This window comes from Neovison vison, chromosome 9 (assembly GCF_020171115.1).
Source record: "Neovison vison isolate M4711 chromosome 9, ASM_NN_V1, whole genome shotgun sequence".
Taxonomy (NCBI): domain Eukaryota; kingdom Metazoa; phylum Chordata; class Mammalia; order Carnivora; family Mustelidae; genus Neogale; species Neogale vison.
The window spans coordinates 1,355,654-1,377,676 of NC_058099.1; the positions used below are offsets into that span (position 1 = coordinate 1,355,654).

The 22,023-nt window shown below is 62.7% G+C and overlaps 1 protein-coding gene across 1 annotated transcript; it reads left to right on the forward strand.

The window, feature by feature from the left end:
- Positions 1-1,394: 1,394 nt before the first annotated feature.
- Positions 1,395-20,718, forward strand: DBH (dopamine beta-hydroxylase). The gene is made up of 12 exons (XM_044264210.1): positions 1,395-1,712; positions 4,113-4,259; positions 5,857-6,114; positions 6,925-7,101; positions 7,699-7,801; positions 11,141-11,307; positions 14,138-14,281; positions 14,669-14,707; positions 15,318-15,377; positions 18,744-18,871; positions 19,273-19,432; positions 20,301-20,718. Exons 1-12 carry the CDS (start codon positions 1,395-1,397, stop codon positions 20,430-20,432), a joined length of 1,833 nt encoding a protein of 610 aa, XP_044120145.1. The 3' UTR covers positions 20,433-20,718.
- The last annotated feature ends 1,305 nt before the right edge of the window (positions 20,719-22,023 follow it).

Sequence of the window (22,023 nt, forward strand, 5' to 3'; positions counted from 1 at the left end):
TGCCCAGGCCTGCGGGTGGACCTGCCGTAGACGGGAACGGTCCACGGCCTCCGCGAGGCTTCCTTCTGCCTGGTTTGGCTTCGTAGGGCAGCCGGGCTCTCATGAGGCAGGACGTACTCCCGCCAGGGCCCAGGGAAACTGGAATGTTCCCTCGATTCCATCTTCAGGCAGATACACTCATTCCTTCCTAAGGAACAGGGTTCAGAGCCAACCTGAGCCAGGCACGACCTCGTCTGGGCTGGCCTCTGCAGATGCGTGAGGACTAAACGTCATGCCGGCTGGTGACATCCCCGTGAGCCTGTGGTTGGGTTCTGGGTTTCTCCAAAGAGGGGAGGAAGAGGAGGAGGAGGAAGAAGGAACGGAGAGCCGGAGAGAGGGAGCCAGGAGCCTGGAGGGAGGGACTGGAAGTGAGAGCAGAGGGCAATCAGGGAGAACTTCCTGGAGGCAGCAGCACAAGTAGCCCACTCTGCAGAGGAAGAGGGGTGGGGCTGGGGTGCTGCACCAGGGCTGTGAGCCCCAATGGATCCGTGCAAAGGCCTTGTGGTAGGTGTTGGAGAAACAGTGCTATAGGCCAGCTGGCCTTAGAGGGTTCACTTCCAGGTTGGGCCCACGCTAGGCTAAGGGATGTCCTAGGTCTAGGAGTTTTGGTGCTAGGGAAGCAGGCCTGTTGCTTGCACCCTTTTCTTTGTCCCCCACCAATGCACCCTGTGCCATCTGGCCCCGCCCCCCTAGCGACGCACCCACTCCTGTGGGAGCAGCCGTGGCACCAGCTGGAGCGTGTGAGGAAATAGACAGGCGACCAGAGTGGGAACAGCAGGCCATGGAGAGAGTGTCTAAACACAGGGACTATGTGGGGACCGTCTTTTATTTTTAGCCTGAAATTGGTCCACCCTCCAGCCTCACAGAAATGGCTCCCTGGGCCAGGCCCTCAGCAGCAAAGTCTCGCTACTCACCGGTCACCTCGGCAAGGAGCTCTTGTGGTCTCGGTCTGCCCGTCCGTGGACGGGGTGGCGGGGGGCCCATCCTGCTGGCTGCTCCGGGACAGGCAGGACCAGACCTGCCTGCCTGGTGGTCAGCCTGGTGCCTGGCCGGAGGCATCTGGAAGGCCTTCTGGCTGAAGGAGGGGCCCCTCTGCAGACAGCACTTGAGAACGATAGGAGGGAAGCAAATCAGCCAGTCGGCTCCAATTCCCACTGATGGTGCCCATGTGTCATTAGGCCCAATTAGGAGAGCGAGGGAGGCAAAGGGTTTGCCCCAGGGCACGGGCTGGTGGGCGGGTCACCAGGACAATTGAATTCCCCACCAGACAAATGTGATTAGCAATGCAGCCTGGGCCCACCCCCCGGAGGGCCGGGACATAAATGTCCCAGTGGGGCAGCCGAGCTTACCGCGCAATGCAGGTCCCCGGCCCCAGCGCCCGTGAGGTGGCCTCCATGTACGGCACGGCGGTGGCTGTCTTCCTGGTCATCCTTGTGGCCGCGCTGCAGGGCTCGGGACCCCCCGAGAGTCCCTTCCCCTACCGAGTACCCCTGGACCCCGAGGGGTCCCTGGAACTCTCCTGGAATGTCAGCTACACGCAGGAGATGGTCTACTTCCAGCTCCTGGTGCGGGAGCTCAAGGCTGGGGTCCTGTTCGGGATGTCAAACCGCGGGGAGCTGGAGAACGCTGACCTGGTTGTGCTCTGGACCGACGGGGACACTGCCTACTTTGGGGTGAGTTGTTCCCTACCTCCGCACTCCTGACCTTGTCCCTTCCCAGCCCCCACCCGGCCTTCATCCTGCACGTACCCTACCTTAACCCAGCAAAGGAAGTTCCCCTGCCTCTCCATTCCCGTTCCCTCTGGTCTTAGCCAAGTCCGTGTCCCAAGCTTGGGTGTCTCGGGGCTGCCCATCTGAGAGCAAAACGGCAGACAGACGCCCTCCCTGGTGTCCGAGCACACACCCCGGAACAGCAGGCCGTGCTTCCGAGGCACGCACACCAGGGACACACACACCGAGTAAATGAAGGGACCGACTGCCCCCACCCTCATGGGGGTGGACCCCAGGTCCCCCACCGGTGCCAACACCACCCAGGACCCCCGAGCCTCGCGGTCACACGTGGCCGGGCGCCACGCCGGGCGCGCACACCCAGTGCCCAGGACGCAGCCCTCGCAGCCCTAGCTCGCACACGAGGGTGAAGTGAGCAGGTGCGGACGCTCCCCCTTCCCCCCGCCCGGATGCGGAGCAAATCTACCCAGCGGACCAAAAACAGGGTGTGCTTTTGACTCCTAGCCTCCAAACTACCCCTCTTGCTCCTGGAAAGCGCAGAGGAAGGGGAATTTTTCCTGCAAACTGGAGATGGAGAGGTTTTGGGGCACATTGCCAGGTGATGGGGGGCCCAGGGGACAGGGCGGCCAGAGCCTCCGTGGGGAGGAAGCACCCACCTCTCCCCAACAGAGCAGACACGGGAGGGGTAAACATTTTTTTTTTTTTTTTAAACTCAGGAGGCACTTTCTTTATCTGTAAGCAGAGGGCTTTCCTTTCTTCACTCAAATGGGGGAACCTGTAGGAGCTGGGCATCCAGCTCCTGGCCGCCCGACTCGGTTTCCCTGTCTGAGGAGTGGGACAGTAATCCCTCTCCACGGTTCTAGGCTGCGTGAGCTCAGGCGAGCTGGCAGCGGCTGACATTTCTGGAGCCCAGCGGTGCTCCGCCCAGCCCCCACAGAACCTCAGCCGGTGCGGTGCAAGCTGGGGACAAATGCTTGGGGCCCCCCAGATAGGACAGGTGGAGGTATGGGTGGGGGCCCAGATCTGGCCGGCCGGGCTGCACTGCTCCGTGTCTCATGCCGGGTTCAGGGACTGCGTCACAGCCAAGAGACCTGGGGCAGCCCCAGCTGTGCGCCATCAGCCCTTCCCAGTGGAGTCCCCGGGGCCCCGAATCAGGAGCTCTAGCTCCTCTGGGGACAGCTTTTCCTTCGCCCTCCCCCACACTACAAGATTAATTTGCACAACAAATTCCTGTGCAAACAAATGTCAGACTTGTTTTTCCTCCGTGGCCCATATGTTCAACAAACAGATTCTACATTTCCAGCCGAAGATCAAACTAACTTTCTACCTCTACAAAACGAGTCTGCGACTGAGCAGTGTCCCTTAGTGGGTGCTGTTTTCCTCTAGGGGAAATCTTGCAAACTCTTTTTGCAGGTTTCTTTTTTTTTCTTAAGGAAATGAAGACAGCCTGCTTTAGGTCTGGTACAGGGTTAAAAAGAATCCTAAGGCCAAAGGCTTGTGGTGCTCCTGAATGGGAACAGAGTCCTGTGGCGGGGGACCTGGGGGGCCTGGGGGGGTTCTTCCCTCCCTCTGAGCATCCCCTGCATTGGCCTGAAGGGCCCTGGATGGCTGGGCCTGACAGCCAGGTGCACAGGAGTCGGGGCGGGGGTGGGGGGCAGGTCAAGGTCAGCCAGATCCACCACCTACACGACCTTGCAAAATGCATTTTGGCCCTCCCTGGGCCTCAGTTCCCTCCCTGCAGGCAGAGCTAGGGCTGGGCGAGGGAAGCAAGATGCTCGGGGCACAGTGTTTAAGGTGAAGCTCGGTCTCAGGGGTGTGCGAGGTCCGGGTGAGCCCTAGGGAAAGACAGCCACCTTGAACCCCCCCACTGGTTTCTCCCTTGCTTCCCGAATCTGGTCCAGCCTCCAAGCATCCCCTTTCTGAGGCTCCAGGTGCTGTTGGGACCCTCTGCAGACCAGGGGAACGGTATGTGTCCAAGGCACCCGTTTGCCGTGCTGGCAGCTTCTTGGGGCTCAGAGGTCTGGGCACCTGCTCAGGGATGGCTTCTCTGGGCACACCGTCCTGGCGTGCTGGGATGTCCAAGGCCCGAGTCCCCACATGGGGTCTCAGCGGTGTGCGGTGAGCTGTCCCTGTCCCTGCCCAGCCCCGCGAATCCTGGCTGGCGTCTGAGAGCCCTGCTTCCAGGAGTAGAGGAAGCCAGTGGGATTCGAGCTAGCTTTTGCCGTTTCCAGGCAGATACAGAAAGAGCGAGTGACCCCCTAACCCCGGGAGCGCTCCCGGGACCCACAGCGCCTGAGCTCCGGCCCTGCGGCTTGGCCCTGGCACTGATGGCGCTTGTCCCTGCAGGACGCCTGGAGTGACGAGCAGGGGCGGATCCACCTGGATTCCCAGCAGGATTACCAGCTGCTGCAGGCTCAGAGGACTCCAGAAGGCCTGTGCCTGCTCTTCAAGCGGCCCTTTGGCACCTGTGACCCCAAGGACTACCTCATTGAGGTGGGTGGGGACCCCGTGTGCCCAGGAGATCGTGGCGTACCCCCAAGACCTAGGGCAGCACCCCTGGTCCCCTTATGCAGACAGAAAGCCAGGGAGGGATCTCAGAGGCCCTCGGTGAGGACAGGGACCGGCTCTGCCATCGGCCTCCGGTCCCTCCAGAGGTCCTCCTGATTGACACAGAGCTGAGATATTCCTAGATGCGGGTCCTGCCCTGAAGCCACCAGGATCTTGTTCCCAAGTCTCTTTCCCTCGGGTTCATCACCTTCAGATGGAATTCTGGAAAGAGCCCAGGAGACCTGGTTTCACAAACTGTCCTTTTGCCGATGGGCTGCAAGGCTTGGGACAGTTCCCTTCCCCCTCCAGACCTCACTGGTTGACCTGCCTGTAAAGTGCAGGAGAAGCAGGGTGACCTGTCAGGCCGGAGCAGTCCGGGAGTCCGGGAGTCCACAGTCATCGGGGATCCGAAAACCATAGGCTTCCCGCACTGCTCCAACACACCCACGAGGGGAAACTGCCCATCTTGGCCTTGGGGACAAAATTCTGTTAGGTTTTCCAGCACACGTTGACCTAGGTCACCGTGTGTGACCTTTCCAGCCTGGCCTCAGTGGCCACGTGGGCCAGAAAAAGAGACTGAGGCCCTACCGGAAGGACTGGCTCGGGGACCCCCACATGCTGGGGACAGAGCTGGACCCAAAGCGTCCTTCCAGCACTCCGTGGAGTCCGCACGCCCCGACCCCCTTCCCCACGGACGAGGCAAGGAGGGAGGGGCGGAGGACCCTCTTCAAGGACTTTGCACAGGGCGCAGCCGCAGCACACGTGCCGCTCAGGGCCTCGGGGTGCCGGGGGGGCCACAGCCTGAGGCTCTGATGTGTCCTTGGATGGGAGCTTCACGGTAGGCCCAGGTTTCTGTAAACTCAGAGAGCAAAGGGGCTGCCCACCACGGATACAAACACACACACACACTCTGGTGCCCAGAACACCCACAAGGCGTTTTCAGGCCCACATCCTAGACGCAAACCCAGGCTTACAGTCCCGGCAGCACAGCGGGGGAAAGCCAAGCCCAGACTCTCCCCCCCTTGGGTCTGTCTGTGACCTCTAGCCCAGTGCCCACTAGAACTTTCTGTGTCTGCCCTATCCAGCACCAACCCGACGGGGCAGCCCTCCGAGCTCAGCAGGACTGTTGAGAAGCCCCGGTCCGGTGTTTTTCCTTCACGTGGCTATGGCTCCTCATGCCCAGTTGTCATTGGACCGGAAGGGATGACTCACACTTGGTCCCCTGTGGCCCTGGGGATGGTGGATATCTGAGGTGGGGCCCATGGTGCGGCCCAGCAGAGGCTAGAGGAACTGGAAGTTTCGCGAGTGTAGATAGATTGTGTTTGCAAAGAAAACATGTAGTTGGTGCCCGGTGCCTGCTGTGGGCTGGAGGTGACTGGCCGGGGACGGAATCTCAGCCGGGTCCGCGGGGAGCCTCGAAGACCCTGTCCTTCACAGAGACAAGAGCCGGGCATGTCGCCGGCCAGGTCAGGAGGCAGGGACCTCGCCGTGCCTGGTTATGGGAGCCCAGTGCTGGGGGGGTGTCTGCGTGTCTCTGTTGCAGGACGGCACTGTCCACCTCGTGTACGGGGTCTTGGAGGAGCCTTTTGGGTCGCTGGAGGCCATCAATACGTCGGGCCTGCAGATCGGGCTGCAGAGGGTCCAGCTGCTGAAACCCAACATCTCCGTCCCGGCCTTGCCCTCGGACTTGCACACCATGGAGATCCGCGCCCCGGACGTCCTGATCCCCGGCAGGAAGACCACGTACTGGTGCCACATCACCGAGCTTCCAGACGGCTTCTCTCGGCACCACATCGTCATGGTACCTGGGGGGAGGTGGACCCCAGAGCCTCGTCTCGTCTCTGCTTCCCGCGGGCGCCTCCGAGGCTGCTGGAGAGACATCCCAGCCTTCCGTGGTTCCGCTGGCCCCAGGGGTCCCCTCGCTGCCTGAGCCCGAGCCACCTGTCACTGCTCACCCCCCACCCTCCCAGGGCGGCTGTCCTCTGTGCCCCTGCTGCCCAGACTGGACCAAAGGACGCTGATGTTTTGATTTCTGCGTCTTCCCCTGGGACTGGAAGGGCCATCTGTCTATCAGGTCATACCACCTCCTGTGAAAAGGCAGCTCACCTCAGACTCAGTTGTTCTAAACCCACCCAGAGACACCACGTGAGGGCAACAGCTGTTGACTGCCCGTGTCCCTAGCGCTGGGGGACGGGGTGGGGGGACTTACTCCATCTCCATAGTAGCACACTCTCAGTGGAGAAAGTGCAGCCCAGAGAGGTTGTGTGAGTGCCCAAAGTCACACGGGAGTGGCTGGCCTGTTCCCCTGGGCTCAGGCTTAGCCTCAGGGAAGCCTCTATGTCCTGGCCCAGCCAAGGCCACACTCACACGAGGACAGCTGCCTTCCTGTCCCCGCCTTATGCGGAAATGGCTTGCCTGGGTCCTCGTGCCCTCGGCTCTGTTTAGGGTTGGTGGCTCCCCCTTCAAAGCCCTGGGCCCCAGAAGCACCCCTGGAAATTGCTTTTCTTAACCCTCCCATTTTACAGATGGGCAAGCAGAGTCCCATGGGGGGCGTGGCTGTGGGCGAGCGGGCGATCGCGGCCTCAGGCTCTGTGCCCTCTCGCCCCCCCAGTACGAACCCATCGTCACCAAGGGCAACGAGGCCCTGGTCCACCACATGGAGGTCTTCCAGTGCTCTGCCCAGTTCGAGCGCGTCCCCCCGTTCAGCGGGCCCTGCGACTCCAAGATGAAGCCTGATCAGCTCAACTACTGTCGCCACGTGCTGGCCGCCTGGGCGCTGGGTGCCAAGGTGCGCCCGCCCCTCTCCGAGGCCCTCCCTCCCTAGGCCCCCGCGCCCTGGAGCCTCCGAGCAGGGCACTCCAGAAGGTGCTGGCGAGGCCTCCAGACCCCCGCCCCTCATGGCCCCCACCCCCAACGTTGTCTCTTGTCACCCCCTTTGTGGCATTTCTATAGAAACAAAATTTGAGCGTAAGTCCTTGGTGCGAATCGATCTTGTTTCCCCACTGGACTTGGGGTTTGTGCACCTGGTGGTCCCGGCGGGCAGCTGTCAGGGCCAGATGCCACGGCCTCCGCCGGCTGCACCCGTGAGGTTTCCATCGGCGGCTCCCACCAAGGCAGAGGAGGGCGAGGCCAGGGCCATGCGGCGGGCCTGGGGGGTTAGGCTCGTCCCCGGGACACCAGCTCCCCCTACTCCCCGACCTCGAGTCTAATAGGGGTATCAGGGTGGACTGGTAGTGAGCTGCCTGTCAGTGGGAGAACACGGTTCTAATCCCACTGCCCCGCCAACACCCCCCACCATAGCTCAGGCCGCAACAGCTGGGTGGAACCCTTGTGAGACACGCCAGTGTGCCTGGGCCCGACTCCCTCCCCGACCCGTCCTCCGCAGGCCTTTTACTATCCGGAGGAAGTGGGCCTTGCCTTTGGGGGCGCCGGGTCCTCCAGATTTCTCCGTCTGGAAGTTCACTACCACAACCCGCTGGAGATCCGAGGTAGGGAGTTCTCGGCACACGTTTCTATCCCTGCCTCTGTCCTCCCTTGGGAGTCCTCGGGCTTGGACATGCCCAGTCGGGGGGGGGGGTGACTGGGGGGTCTGCCCAGCATGGAAGCCCCCCTCCCGGTGGTGCAGCCTCCTCACCACCCATCGGGGCAGGCGTCCCTCCTATGCCTCCCCTTGTTCCTCTCCTGAGACTGTAGTGGGCTCCCTGGGCTGGGGCCCCTTCCTGCTGGCTCATCGTTGTACCCCACGCGGCGGGGGCCCCGCATCCCACCTTCCCCACAAGCACCCATTGCCAGGTACCGCCCTCCAGAAAAGGCAGGCACAGGCTTCTTGCGTGTCCATCTGCAGATGAGGAAATTAAGGCCCAGGGCTCAAGGGACCCCCACTGGGGCCCCGAAGTGAGTAGGCGGGGCCAGGAGGTCTGGGTCTAGGCCGACCGTGACCTCAGTCACACAGCCGTGGCTGAACGGCCCTCGAACGAGCAAGGTTGGTCGGACTCTACAGCTGGAAGGAATCGCTTAGATACTGGTCTGCTCGGAGTCCACGTGGCCCACCCTCCTCCCCACACCGCTTCCTTGCTCTGTAGTGGGGTCCACAGCTTCAAGGTCTGCGAGCAGAGGTGCCAGACCAGATCGCTGTCCCCTGTTTCCCGGGATGTCCCACTTCTCTCAGGCTGCTCAGACCAGTAGCTGCCTCTTGTGCCCAACTGCCCCTTCCCAACAGGGTGACTGCTGGGACCCAGGCACGAGATCTCTGCCCCCTCCCCACAATAGGCTGGGCTGCCCCGTGGCACCTGACAGGACGGCAGGGGCAGGCCACTCCAGAGCCAGCAAGGCCCCTGCCCAGAATCCCCCCTCCGATGGCCTGACGCCTGGGAGGCACTGCCTCTGGGATTATCTTCAGATCAAGGGAAGAGCCCAGGCTCACCCCGGGGGCATTGCTGGCTGGGTGCCCTGCCCCCACTTCTCAAAACACATCCCAGCAGAGCAAACGCACACTTGCATGTGAGCCCGCATCTGGGATTTTCAAATCCATGTTTTCGGGGCAACGGTGGCAAACAGGCTTTGCTGGTGGGGTCTTCTATGTATGGGACCCTCCACAATGCCATGGGCTCCCTGTCGGAGGGGCGTCTGAGGCTGCCCGGGGCCTGGCAGGGCCGTGCTGTGCGTGTTTAGGGAGGTAGGTCTGCTCTGCACAGAGCTAGCTGCTGGATCACCCCGTGCCTGCAGGCGCATAATGGGAGTCGATCTTTAGGATGGTGATGCCAGTTGTTATGGGGTCAGAAACCGAAACGTTTCTGTCTGCGGCACCAGCCCCTGCGGCACCACTACACGCGGCCACATAGCCCTCTCCCTCTCCCTCTCTCTTTCTTTAAAAGGACGTTAGTTTTCATTTGTGGAAATGAGGGGTAGAAATAGCCTGAGAGATGAGAGTGGGAGCTCCAGCCTGGGTCCCGCCGTGTCCCTCTCAAGCCTTGTGACCCCTGCAGCTGTCCTGAGGCTGGGAGAGCTCCCACACCCAGCTCCCGGCTGCATGTGGCCACCGGGCTGTGCTCTGCCAACGGCTGCCAGCGAACTTCCCGGGGAGGCGTAACTAATATTTTCTGCCACTGCTGGAATTATCTGCAGTGTGCACGGAGAAGGGCCTAAGTCAGCTGGGGCTTTCGCATGATATGGGATTTATTGCTCATTTAAAACCTGAGAGCAAATGGATTTTTGAAAACTCCTTAAGCGTCAGGGAGGTCTGTCTCTTCCTGATTATCTGGTTATATTTATGGATCCTTTGCCAAATATAAGGACGCTCTGTCATTTCAAAAATCTGGAGATGGGCCGCTCGGCTATAAATATCAAAATGCCACAATTATTTCATTATTTAATCCCCATCTGAATCTTAACCAATTGCCTCTCTTTTTTATTATTATCCTCTGATGTAACCGGCCCAGAGACACAGCAGCTGAGTTTGGACATTGCGGGGGGCGGGGGGGGGGGGGGGGGGGGGGGCGCCAGAGCAGGGAGGCAGAGGCAAGAGGGGGCGTTCTTGGCTTCACCTTGAGGTGGACGAGCAAGGAGACCGCTGGGACCCTGGCAACGCTCTGGGCTCAGATCCCAGCTCTGCCACTTTCCAGTCCCGCGATCTCGGGCAGAGTATTCAGCTCAGGCTGCGAGACTCAGTTTCCGCATCTGTAAATTGGGGAGGATGAGCCTTCAGTTGCGTGGGCTCCCCTGCCTGTGTCCCAGCTCTCCCGTACATGCTGAGAGGTTGGGCCCGTGGCCAGGGCTCTGAAGTATTCGGGGACTCGGCTGACCAATTTCAGGCAGGGGCAGAGCAGGGGCCACTGGAGGCCACGTGGTTGTGTGGCTGTGCCCGTGGCTTCTGGTGTCTGTGACCTCTGACCATCAGCTTCGTTGAGCTCCAGGAGGCCTGCCCAGGGAGCTTCACAGACTCTCCCATTAGCAAACCACAAGAACCAGCAGGTGTGACCGGACAGTTCTGGGCAGAAGCACAGCATTCTCCTTTGGAAGAGGCTCTTGACTTTGAGCCCAGAGAGGGACAGCGACTTGTCCGAGAGCACACAGCACCCTGTTGTTGACCAGGTGGAGTCTGGGGCTGTGCACAAGCCAGGGGCTGGAACAGCGGACACCGGCCCTGCTCTAAGGCTCCAGGCTCCTGCACGATGTCCTGTGATGTCGTCAGATGCGTCCCCAGGGTGCACCTTGAACTTCTGGCGGTCTTCAAAGGAGTCAAGTGGGAGGCTGCGAGAAGGCTGCATCTTAGGTGCCTCCCATTGGCTTCAGCACGTGGACGCGAGCGCTGCCCCCCCCACCCCGGCCGGGCACCAAGACTCGTCCGAGAGACGGGGCAGCCATGGTTCCCTGCCCTCCCGTTTGCACAGACGCCCCCAAAGGTGGTCCTGCGGCTGGATTCCCTTCCAGATTCCTTTGCACGTGGGGAGGAACGTGGAGTCTTTGCAAAGGCAGCTGAGGAAGTGCCGGCTTCCCAGATGTCCAGGGATATCCTGCAGATAGTCTGCAGGCTGCTCAGCCCCAAGGACGCAGACGCTCGGTTTTAGTTACCCGCCTTCATCAAGACTTTCCAAAGCATCCACTTAGTTTTCATAGAAACAATGTTTCTTTCTCTCTCCGTGGGTGTCGCACAGGGCGTGTGAATGCCGGGCACAAACAGGTGTGGCGGCCGAGGCAGCTGGTTTCTGGGGTGCGCCACAGGTGGGAGCGGCTGTGGCGCCAGCGTGGCCGAGGGGGCCGGGGGGCGTGCCGGAGCCCAAGCACTGGGGTGAGGGCACCTCCGCTCACCTCCACCCCCTTCCTCCCAGGCCGGCGGGACTCCTCCGGCATCCGCCTGTACTACACGGCCACGCTCCGGCGCTTCGACGCGGGGATCATGGAGCTGGGGCTGGTGTACACGCCCCTGATGGCCATCCCCCCGCAGGAGACGGCCTTCGTCCTCACCGGCTACTGCACCGACAAGTGCACCCAGATGGTGAGTGGCGCGGGGCGGGCTCCTGCCGCTCCGTCGCCCCAGCTCCCCAGCGGAGGTCCTATGGGTGGTGAGGGCGGCTTTGGGGCTTTGGTTCTGCAGCCCTGCAGTTTCCCCGCGGTCCCCCCTCCCCTGTGCGCGTCAAGGAGCCTCGCTGTGGGCCTCCCTCTCTAGCAACAGCCTGCCCACCCCGGCCCGGTCCCGAGCCAACCGCCTTGAAACAATGAGTAAAACCATTGCGCCCTCCGGCTCCCAGGGTAGGCGCTGCGGCGGGGCTAGAGTCCCCCTCAGCGGCAGGACCCCCTCCCCTCCCCCCAGACAGTCAGACGATACATTGTTACATGCTCTTGTATGTGGTGTCTGAGAGCAAAGCAGCAGAACAGGAAAGCCTCCGACTTCTGACTCGCTATCTGGCGGCTGCGTGCCCTTGCCCTGCATGGTTTCACAGGGTGCCTCCCCAGAGCCGGACCGCTGAGCTCGGGGGCGCCATTCTCAGGCTAGGGGAGGGTAGATGGGGCGCAGACCCCTGAGCAAACGCCCCCAGGTGCGGCAGAGACACCCCGATTCTGCGCCCTCGGTGCTCCCCTGCCTCACCCAGCCCCGCCTGTGCTGACCTACCCCGGGTCGCCAGCATGCATCCGCCAACGTCGCACCTGTGGCAAGAGGCTAAAGGGAGGTCCTTGTATGCCAGGAACACGTTTTACCAGGTAGGTCCCATAAATTCTCATGCGCAGAGGACATGAGCTTGAATAAATCTCACAAAAACTCCAGCCAGAAAGTGCGTCCAAAACTTCCCACACACGGCCCTGGTGGGTGCCCGGGTCCCACACCTGCGCACCCCCCACGTTATCCATATTTCTAAATACTCCCTTTCCCTCTTGTTCGGTGTGAGCTCCCCCGACTAAATTGTAGAGTTGAGGATCTTTTCCTCCGTCTCTTGGTGGATGTTCTTTCCTGCGGATGACCTCTTCGTAACCTTTGTCTGGCTTCCTGGTGGGTCTTGTCTCGCTATTGGCTTCTGGGTTCTTTTTTATGATGTCTGCGAATGTGCCGACACTTTCTCCCACTCCGTACCTCTGCGTCCCACAGCGCGCTGCTAGGGACATGCTGTCACCTGCTCTCCCAGCAGGGGACACGAGTGGGGCTCACTGGGGCCAGAGTCTGGCAGGGGCAGGGCGTGGAGCTGAGCGCGGCTCTGTCTGACCTCTAGAGCTCTGCCCACCGCAGCAGGCCGCAGGGGTGAGGTGTAGCATGCACATGCCTCTCCGGGGAGCCGATTCTCCAGTGGACTCTGCTCCTCGTGGGCTCCTGAGCTTGCAGGCTTCCCGCCATTGGGAGAGCAGACCGCCCGGACCCGCAGAGACGGAGCTATTAGCTGTACAGGAGAGGACCTCCTTTTGTCCGAGACCAGCCTCTGGCACTCTTTCCCGTGTCCCCAGAGCACCCATCCGTGACACTTCCTGCCACGGGAAAGGCTCCGTGGCCTGGGCCTGGAGCTGGGGGGGTGACCTACTCAGGGTGCCCCAGGGAAAGGGGCCCCAGGACACTGTGCGCTGTGCCCTAGAGAACGCGCCTAGGGAGGCTGGGCGCACAGACCTGCCGGCTCTTTCTAGTCTCCCAATACTTCGCAGCGGGGAAAGGACTTACTCTTCTTCCCCTACAGAGAGCAGGTTCTTCTTGGAAGTTGCATCGTGTGGGCTGCTCGTTGAAGGGACCCACGGAGCCTGGCCTTACCTCTCCTTTAGCAGATCCCTGGGGGCAGAAATTCAGCAATCGAAAGGCTGGTGTAGTGGAGAGCAGTCGAGATATCCTTATCGAAATGGACTGGCCAAGGGGAAGTACCGCTTTGGGGACGGGGGGCCACGGGACGGCCCCTCTCTGTGCAGTCACCAAGCTCCCGCATCTCTGGGCGATCGGCCAGAACACGGGGCCCTGCGAGCCCCCAGGGGCTCCTAGGCCCCACTTCTAACTGTCACATGTGTGGCCACGCGGTTCCCTCGTCCCCAAATCATTGCAAGGGGGCCCGAAGTTTCCTTAAGGCCGAGGCAGGACAGCAGCGGGTGGAGGGCACGAGGGAAGGCAGACAGAAGACCCCGTCCTCCGGGATCACCCAGTGACAGAGCCGCGGCCGCGGGGACGCCCTGAGCCGCTGACAGCGTGGACGGCAGCTAGCGGAGCGCGGTCCTGTGCGGTCAGGGAGGCGAAGAGTAGCTTCAAGTGTGTGATCCGCTTAGGAAATGTTTGGTCTCAACAAAGCTCACCTCAAGTTCTCGAAAGCGGCATTTGTCTGGGAAATCTCCTTAGGCATTAACGGTGAACAACGGCGTCTCGAAGGGACATGGTCAGTGCCATGGCCGTGAGACAGGGGCAGGTGCCCTGGGGGCTGGCCGGAGGCCTGCGGGCATCACCTCCTGGTGGGTGCTGCGTGGGACGGCCTCGCCCCAGACCCGAGCCTGTGGAGCAAGGAGGTCACATTGTGCTCGTCTTGGTGGCCCCCTGCCCGGGGTGGGCTCCCCTTAAAGTCCGTTGACTAAAAGGAGAGTGGGCGGAGCAAGCTTCAGGGGTTCCAGAGAGAAGGAAGCAGGCTGTCCACCCCTTACCGCAAGCCTCCAGGGGCTCCTGGCCAGGCAGCAGATTTAGAGGCCCACGGCAGTGACAATGACTTTGCCCTGTGGGCAACTCAAGCCCTACTGAGTTTCCAGAGGGACCCTGGCCGTCCAGGGAGAAAGACGTCGTGCCCTGCGGCCTACGGTCGATGCCCGGAGCCAGTGGGAGGGCTGGGGCCAGGGCCCCCTGCGTGCTGGGCCCTAACCCTGCCGTCTCCCACCCGTAGGCCCTCCCGCCCTCAGGGATCCGCATCTTTGCCTCTCAGCTCCACACGCACCTGACCGGGAGAAAGGTGGTTACCGTGCTGGCCCGGAACGGCCAAGAGAGGGAGATCGTGAACCGGGATGACCACTACAGCCCTCACTTCCAGGTAGGGCTGCTCGGGGTCTGGTGGGGGGTGCTGGCAACTTCTCTCTTCCGCAGCCATAGGAACACCCTGGTAGCGGGTTCCTTCTCCTGGGTCAGGCCCCAACACCCCAGAGCACACAGCAGCCAGCCCTTCCCTTCTGGGGATTCGGTCAGGGGAGGGCTCTGACGGTAGGTTCCGGCACGCGGCTGGCTGCAGATTCGAGGGCACTCGGGCAGCCCGATGGTAAAGTCTGTCCTGGGCAACTACCTTCCTGTCTCATCCTTCCGGGCTGGAGGTCGCACTTAGCCAGCCTTCCTTCCCCCCGAGGGGCTGGGAGCGCAGTCCTGGAGAGCCGGGGAGGCCAGGGGGCTGGGAGCTGGGTCTGAAGTCTCCCCTTTGCCCACCCAGGAGATACGCATGTTGAAGAAGGCCGTGTCTGTGCACCCGGTGAGTGCCCAGTCAGGAATGGTGAGGCTGGGAGGGCTGGGAGCGCCCCCCAGAGGAGAGACAGAGGGGGTGGGGGACGGCAGAGGCCTTAGGAAGATCTTCTAGACCCGCATCCGTGCAGGGCAGGGGCCGGGCTCAGCCCACAGTGACACTCGCCAGGACGTCACAGGGAGGCCCCAGAGGGGCCCAGAGGAGGCAGCACCCAGGGTGAACTGCGTGCCCCTGCCCGACCAGCTGGCCACAGACCCTAAGAGGTACAAAGAGAGACAAGGGCATGGGGGTGACTGGTGGGGCCCCGGATCATGCAGAAGAACGCCAGGTCAGGCCACGAGGTGGCCCAACTTCACCCACGGGCTGTGAAACAGGCAACCAGTCTGCACTGCTGCGATCGGGAGCGCGGAAGCCGACAGGGAATCAGTCCCTGGGGACACCCACATTTTGACCTGCACATGTGGGGGCCCAGAGAATACCACAGGGTTCCTTAGTAATAGGCTGATGACCACGTCACCTGACATAGGCAATAGCTCGGTCAAACGTGGGACAGGCCCTGGGCACCTATTACCCCCAGGTAGGCAGGTGTTGACGAACCTCTGCTGGCTTGGTTCCCCAGGGGGACGTGCTCATCACTTCCTGTACCTACAACACAGGGGACAGGGACCTGGCCACTGTGGTGAGTCACCTGACTTTTCCCTGCTGCTTGCTCGCGGAACGTGTGAGGCCTAGAGTGGGGGTGGGGGTCCCATTCAGGGCTTTCTGTGACTCATGAGGACAAGTCTAAGTCCTCTCCTCGAGCACCGGTGGTCGGGGGCAGGGGTGACCTCCCTCCCTCACTCAGTAAACCGTGGTTCTCAGGACGTGGTCCCCGGCCAGTGGCGCAGCTTTCCCCGGGGAACTTGTGGAAACACAAACTCACAGGCTCCACTCCAGACCTCGAGTCAGAATGTGGGTGGGGACACGTGGCCATCTGGGGTCGAAGGAGCTCCCCAAGTGACCCTGACACCTGGCGGAGTTGGAGAGCTGCTGATGTAAATGTGTCCGCCCTGTGTGCAGAGGCTGGGACGAGGGACCCGCGGTCGATCCCTGTCTTCGGGGAGCTCCAACCCCTGGGGGAGCGGGGGGTGGGCAGGTGACAGGCAGAGTTAGAATAAACACCGCTGGGGCCCCAGCCAGGGGGGAAGGGGAAAGGTGGTCTGGGGGTGCGGGGGGAAGGCGACTGAGCGCCCGGGCAGAGGGGAAGCTGCAGGAAGGCCCCCAGGACCCAGAATGATCCTCAGACCTCCGAGACCAAGCCCGCACACTGTGGATGGTGAAAGTGAGCGGTGAGCGGGCTGTGGAAGCTCCGGTCTTCACACCACCCACCCACCTTGGGGCTCCTGGCAAAGACCAGACTGTGCAGCTGACTCTGCTCGGCAGGGGTGCGAACGGAGTGCATTTGGGCTGTGCTGTGGGTAGCCCAGGAGGAGGGTCCATCCGGGAGACACTGTGTCCCCCAAGGCTAGCTGTGCGGGCAGGTGGCTGCAGGCCATCAGCCGCCGGCGCGCCCCGGAGAGGGAAAGGCCGTGCCGTTGGTGCCGACCGTGGTCCGCAGACACCAGCCCGGGCTGGCCCGCAGAGTGAGGCCTGCTAACAGCTGCTTGCCCGTCACCTTGTTCATCCCCGGGACCCCCCAGTTATCCTATGAAACGGGAGGCTCCCAGGGGAACAGACCTGGGGTTACGGTCCCCGGGAATCTGCTCGACCCCATGGTGGCCGCTTTTGGCTTTCATTCCGTGGTTTTTCCAATGGCTTCTCAAGATACAACCCACACACCCAGTAATTCACCCGTTTCGAGTGTGCAGCTCAGTGGCGTTTTCATCTGTGCGCACGTGTGTGCCACCATCCACACGGTCAAGTTCAGAACAGAACAGGCTGTCTTTCCGAAACAAACCGGCCCCCTTTGCCGCCACCACCCCCCAGCCCCCGGCAAGCACTGTCCCTCCCTCTGTCTCTGTGGGTCTGCCCCTCCTGGGCCTTCAGCCGCAGGAGTCCTAGGACTGTGCTCTCTCGGGATGGGCTTCCTGCCCTCAGCGTCTGTCACCAGGGTTCACCCGGGTTGTCATGAGAACTTCCCACCTTTTCACGGCCGAGTGACGTCCCGGTGTCTGGACGGACCACGGTCGTGGACCCAATCTCCAGGGATGAACATTCCAGTTGTTTCACCCCAGGCTTCAAGGTACGAGTCTCTGTGATTTCACAGGTGACAGGAGGCTCAGAGAGGGAAGGCGCTTCCCAGAGGTCACACAGCCGATAACGGGCAGAGCAGGGATTTAATGCAGGGCCGTGTGCCTGCAGGCTCTTGACACACTGATCCTCCCTCCCTGGGCATAAACTCGGGGAGCAGGACAGCTTTGCAGGAGCACAGCCCTGACCTAAACCCCATGCCCCTTCTTCTATCTCAAGAGGGGTCCGTCCATATGACAGGTGTTGAAGTGTAGTGCTTCCTCCACACGCTGGGGCTTGGTCTAACCGCTCACCCCGTCCAAGCTCAGGGACCCTCGAAGCCTTGCCAGAACCCTGTGAGGCAGGTGCCCTTGGGATGCAGTGAGATGGAACCACCAAGGGCCCTCGACTAGCAGGGGGCAGGGCTGGTCCAGGTGTCAAGGGCTCTGAGCTCTCATGCCAAGACTCCTGGCAGGGTGGTGCGTCCCCCACTCTGCAGGTGAGCCCACTGAGGCTGAGGCGGGAGCGGGGGACTGGCCCGAGCAGTGAGGGGGACCCCCAAGCACAGACACCCCCACACTACTTCTGCGAGGGCCCTGCTCCCTGCCCACTCTCCCCCACAACCACCTCCTCGAGGGAAGCTGGTGGCCTGTCCCAGGATGTTCAGGCCCCATGAGCACTCCAATGTCTCCAACTGCCCCAGCTGCCCCACAGCCTCCTCCAGAGGCCCCTGTGTCACTGGTGGGACCAAGGAGGGGGACGGCGGGCTTCCCGTAGTGTGACCACCCTCGCACCTGAAGGACAGAGGCTTGTGATGTGCTTTCCACGCGGAGGTGGAGAGGGAGGGACGGTGCCGTGAGCAGAGCCTTCCCCGGCTCAGGACTCTGTCTTGAGCGCAGAGGTGGGGAGCTGTGGGAGTCTGCAGGGTTGGAGGAGAGAGGTGACCCCCCACCGGAGGCCGGGCAGTACGGTGTGTGGGGCTCTGGCACCCTAGGAAACCAGAGGACGGTATAGGGACACCAATCCGCAGGGGCCCCGCAGGAGATTTCCCGTCTAGACGGCCAGCCTCCAGCAGCGTCTACGAGGGCCGGGGGCTGAGGCAAGCCTGCGGCTGGGCTCCTCGCTTTCTTTCCGCTGCCAGGGAGCGGCTGCTGCTCTCCCCTTGGAAGGTGCCGGCAGCCAAACGCCTAGCCCCCCCCCCCACCCCATTGTTCACAAGCAGCTGGGAACCCGGGATGTGGCACTGGGCCGGGCAGGAGGCACTCAGTTGACTTGCTGGGGTCCCGGCTGGCTGTTCTGTCGGTCCCTGCCGAGTGCGGCGTGTTCCTCCGCCGCTCGCCATGCCCTGGGAGGCTGCTGTGTGGTCCTCGGGCCACCATCCCCACTCCCGGAGCCCCTCCTCCCCTTAGAGCCGAGTTCTGGAAATGTCTGGCGGACAGTGCTGTGTCTGCGGTGTGAGGGGAGGCCTTCCCTGCCGTCCCTGCCTCCGGGCTCCCACCGGATGCCGAGGGGGCCCCTCTTCGGCCAAAGTGGAGAAGCTCTGTCCACTCAGGCCTTGCCCCGTAGCTTCCCCAGGACTCTGTTTCTGCATCCATAAGATAGGCACACTCGTTCCCCGCTCTCCTCGCCCTACGGTCGTCCTCTGGCTCACACGTGTGGCCCCGGAGACGCAGCTGCCGGCTGACTGGTTCGGGGTCTGACTTTCCCGTCGAGGGAGGTGGACCCCCGAGCAGCCAGCGTTCTGATCCCTGAGAACCCGCTGAACCCTCGCGTGCCCAGCACGGTCCGCGGAGGAGCGCAGGTCCCAGGTCCTGATGGGCGCGCGCCCCTCCCGCAGGGCGGCTTCGGGATCCTGGAGGAGATGTGCGTCAACTACGTGCACTATTACCCCCGCACGCAGCTGGAGCTCTGCAAGAGTGCGGTGGACCCCGGCTTCCTGCGGGAGTATTTCCACACCGTGAACAGGTGCCGGTCCCCAAGCGGGTCCCCGGGCAGGCGCGGCGGAGGAAGCCCGACACAGGCAGGGCTGGCCCCGGGGGAGGTGAGGAATCCAGGCTAGGGGCTGGGAGCAGGAGGCACAGACCGGTGGCAGCGGCACCTCCACGTCCCTCCGAGGGCCGTGGTCACGTCGCTAGTCCGTCCCCATACCCTTTTCCTGCTGAGCTTGGACTTGGCCCGAGAAGCCCCCTTCGGCCCAGTTCTGGAGCAGCCGTTCCCAGCCCTTCCGAGGCGAGCTGGGAGAGGAAGCCCTATTAGCCGTCACCAGCCCGAGTGGCAGAGCCCGGATAGCTGGTGAGGGGGGGCGTGACACCCCCGACCACCCCACTGCCCGCCCCCAGCCTGGGCTGTGTCCCCTGCCCCACCAGGTTTAATGCAGAGGAAGTGTGCACCTGCCCTCAGGCCTCTGTCCCCGAGCAGTTTGCTTCCGTTCCCTGGAACTCCTTCAGTCGCGACATGCTCAAGGCCTTGTACAGCTTCGCCCCCATCTCCGTGCACTGCAACAAGTCCACGGCCGTCCGCTTCCCGGTACGCAAGCCCCGCGGGGCGGCTGGCCCCTCTGCACCCCAGGCACCACCGAGGACCCCAGCGTGGAGTGACAGGCTCCGCTCCAAGGAGGGCAAAACCACTGGAGAGATCCGGGGGTGGCAGACGGGGCCCCAGACAGACAGACGGCCTGCAGAGGGGAGGACCGATGGCACCGCCAGGCAGGGTGGCTACCGTCCCCTGGGCGACAGCACATCACGGCACTCTGGTCGGTGGTGTGAGCGGGGCGCCAGCAACGCCCCCAGAGCCTAAAAATAAAGTGCAGGGGGAGGGGCAGGTGAGAAGCCAAACAGTCTGAAGCCGCAGGCTGGCTTGTCTCCTTATCTGGGACCCACAGCGATTCGGAGGCTCGTTTATTCCCGAGCGAGCAAAGCCCCGGAGAGCGGCTGGTGGAGGCCAGGCCCGTGCTGAGCAGGGTGGGGAAGGGTCTTTGTGCCTGCGGTCCGGGAGGCAGATTTCCTGCAGGCATCTGGGAGCTGGATTAACTGCCGAATGGAACATTCCCGGCACCAAGGGCAGGGCTGATGCTGGCTGGCGGCCAGGACGCAGTGTGGACACCTGGTGCGGCAGCCTTGTTGGGGAGGAGGGTCTAAAAACAGCCCGCACCCGGGGGCTCCGACTGCGTCACCTGGGGGCGCCGGAAGTGAGGGACAGCCAGGGAGTCAGGGGGCTGGTGGGATGGGGGTTCTGGGTCAGGACCCCCAAGTAGCAACCCGAGAGTGGGCGGGTGAGTTCAGGTCGGGACAAGATGAATTTGAGGGCAAGAACCCAAGAGGTCATGGCAGCTTGGAAGGGCGTGCCCTGTCTCATCCCTCTAGCCTCAGTTTACCACCTGGTCCTTTCTTTGCAGGGTGAGTGGGATCTGCAGCCTCTGCCCAAGATCACCTCCAAGCTAGAAGAGCCCACACCTCGGTGTCCATCCAGCCGGGGTCAGAGCCCCACCAGCCCCACTGTGGTCAGCATTGGTGGGGGCAGAAGCTGAGTGGGGGGCTGCCCCTCACTCCCCCTTCCATGCTGCGGCTGTGGGCTCCCACCAGCTCTGTGCACCCCCATTCTCTGGAGACCCCTGTTGGAACAGCTCTGCGTGCCCAGGGTGGACGGGCTGGGCCAGCCCCAGCCTGAGACCATGGTCCATTCTAGCATTTGCCCCACAAGGACCCCCTGCATGACCGAGAGGGTCCCATGAGAGTTCCCTCTTGACCTACCCAGGACTGGGGTGACCATCACCTTCCTCACACTCACCTTGGAGGTCTAGAGCACAGGGTGCCCTCCCAACCCCCACCCACAAAACCCTGACTGTTGCACGGGGAGGGGAGCCATGCCTGGCCGTCGGGCGGACCCCCAGCCCGGCCCCCGCGTCCCGGCCCCTGCCGATGGCGGTCTGTGTTGGTGTGCTGTGGGTCCACGTGCTGCTTAAACGTTTCCCTGCAGAGCGGCTCGTGTGTCGCAGTGGGCGTCTTCTCTGTCGCGGGGGCAGGACAGCCACTTAGCTAGTTAGAGGTTTGCCTGGGAGACTGCTCCCTTGCAGGATAAATCGATGTTTTCGCCTAAAGGGAAGCGTTAACAACTCTCGCCGCCGCCGAAAGATGACTCGGCAAGGACCCAGACCCGGATCCGGGTGCCGGCTCCTTGGGGCCGTGGGATCATCAGTCCTGGGCTGCTTTCCCGGCGGCTGTGGAGCAAGTGGGTAGACCCGGCTCTGGCCTCGGGCCTGCATAGAAGTGCTGTGCCCCCGTCTTGCTACAACACCCACCTCCCTGGCCCTCGGCTTCCTCCTCTGTGCCGGCGGCGTGCGCGAGGCTGTAAAGCTCCCCCGTGGGCCGGTGCTCCGGGCTGGCCGGCAGAGGTGGCGCTGCCCCCGTGGGAGAAGGCCGAGTCGGAGCCGCCTTTCCACAGCGGGCGCTGTGCCCCGCGGCCGAGCTGGAGCAGGCCTCATGCTTCCCGGGGCGGCCTCCGCCTCCGCTCCCTCTGAGCTGCCTCCCATTTAAGGCCAAGTTTGGCTCCTTGATGGTTTCTGGAGGGAGTAACGGATGGGACTGTGTTCAGCCAGTTCAGCAAAAATGCCGCCCAGCCTCCGGGGGGGCGAGAGGCTGATGGATGGACCCCCCGGTCCCCCCCTCAGATAACGGCCACTGAGCGGCCGCCTCTCCCGAGACCCAGTCCATCACAGACGCGGACAAACGGGCCCAGACGCGCTGCACTGCGTCGTGTAAATCACGGCTTCCCGCGCTGTAAGTCACGCGGCGTGATCGCTGTGAAATGCCGCCCGGGCGGAGGCTGGACCGCCGGCCGGCCCTCCATCTTCTTTATAGCCTCGGGTGACAGGTGCAGGAGAGGCCCCTCCCCACAAGCGCAGGCCTTGGGACCGTGGCCCGGAGCACACCCAGCCTCTGGCCTTCATCTGCAGGCCCGGCAGGACCCCTTGCCTCTGACCGGGGTGACTGCCAGCCGGGACAAGGGTCCTGGTCAGCCCCGGGCTGTGGGAAAGGGTACCAGGGAGACCTGCGGGCCACAGTGGGCCAGCCGCACCCACTGAGCCCCTCCTGGCCACCATCACTTTGTTCCCAACCCCC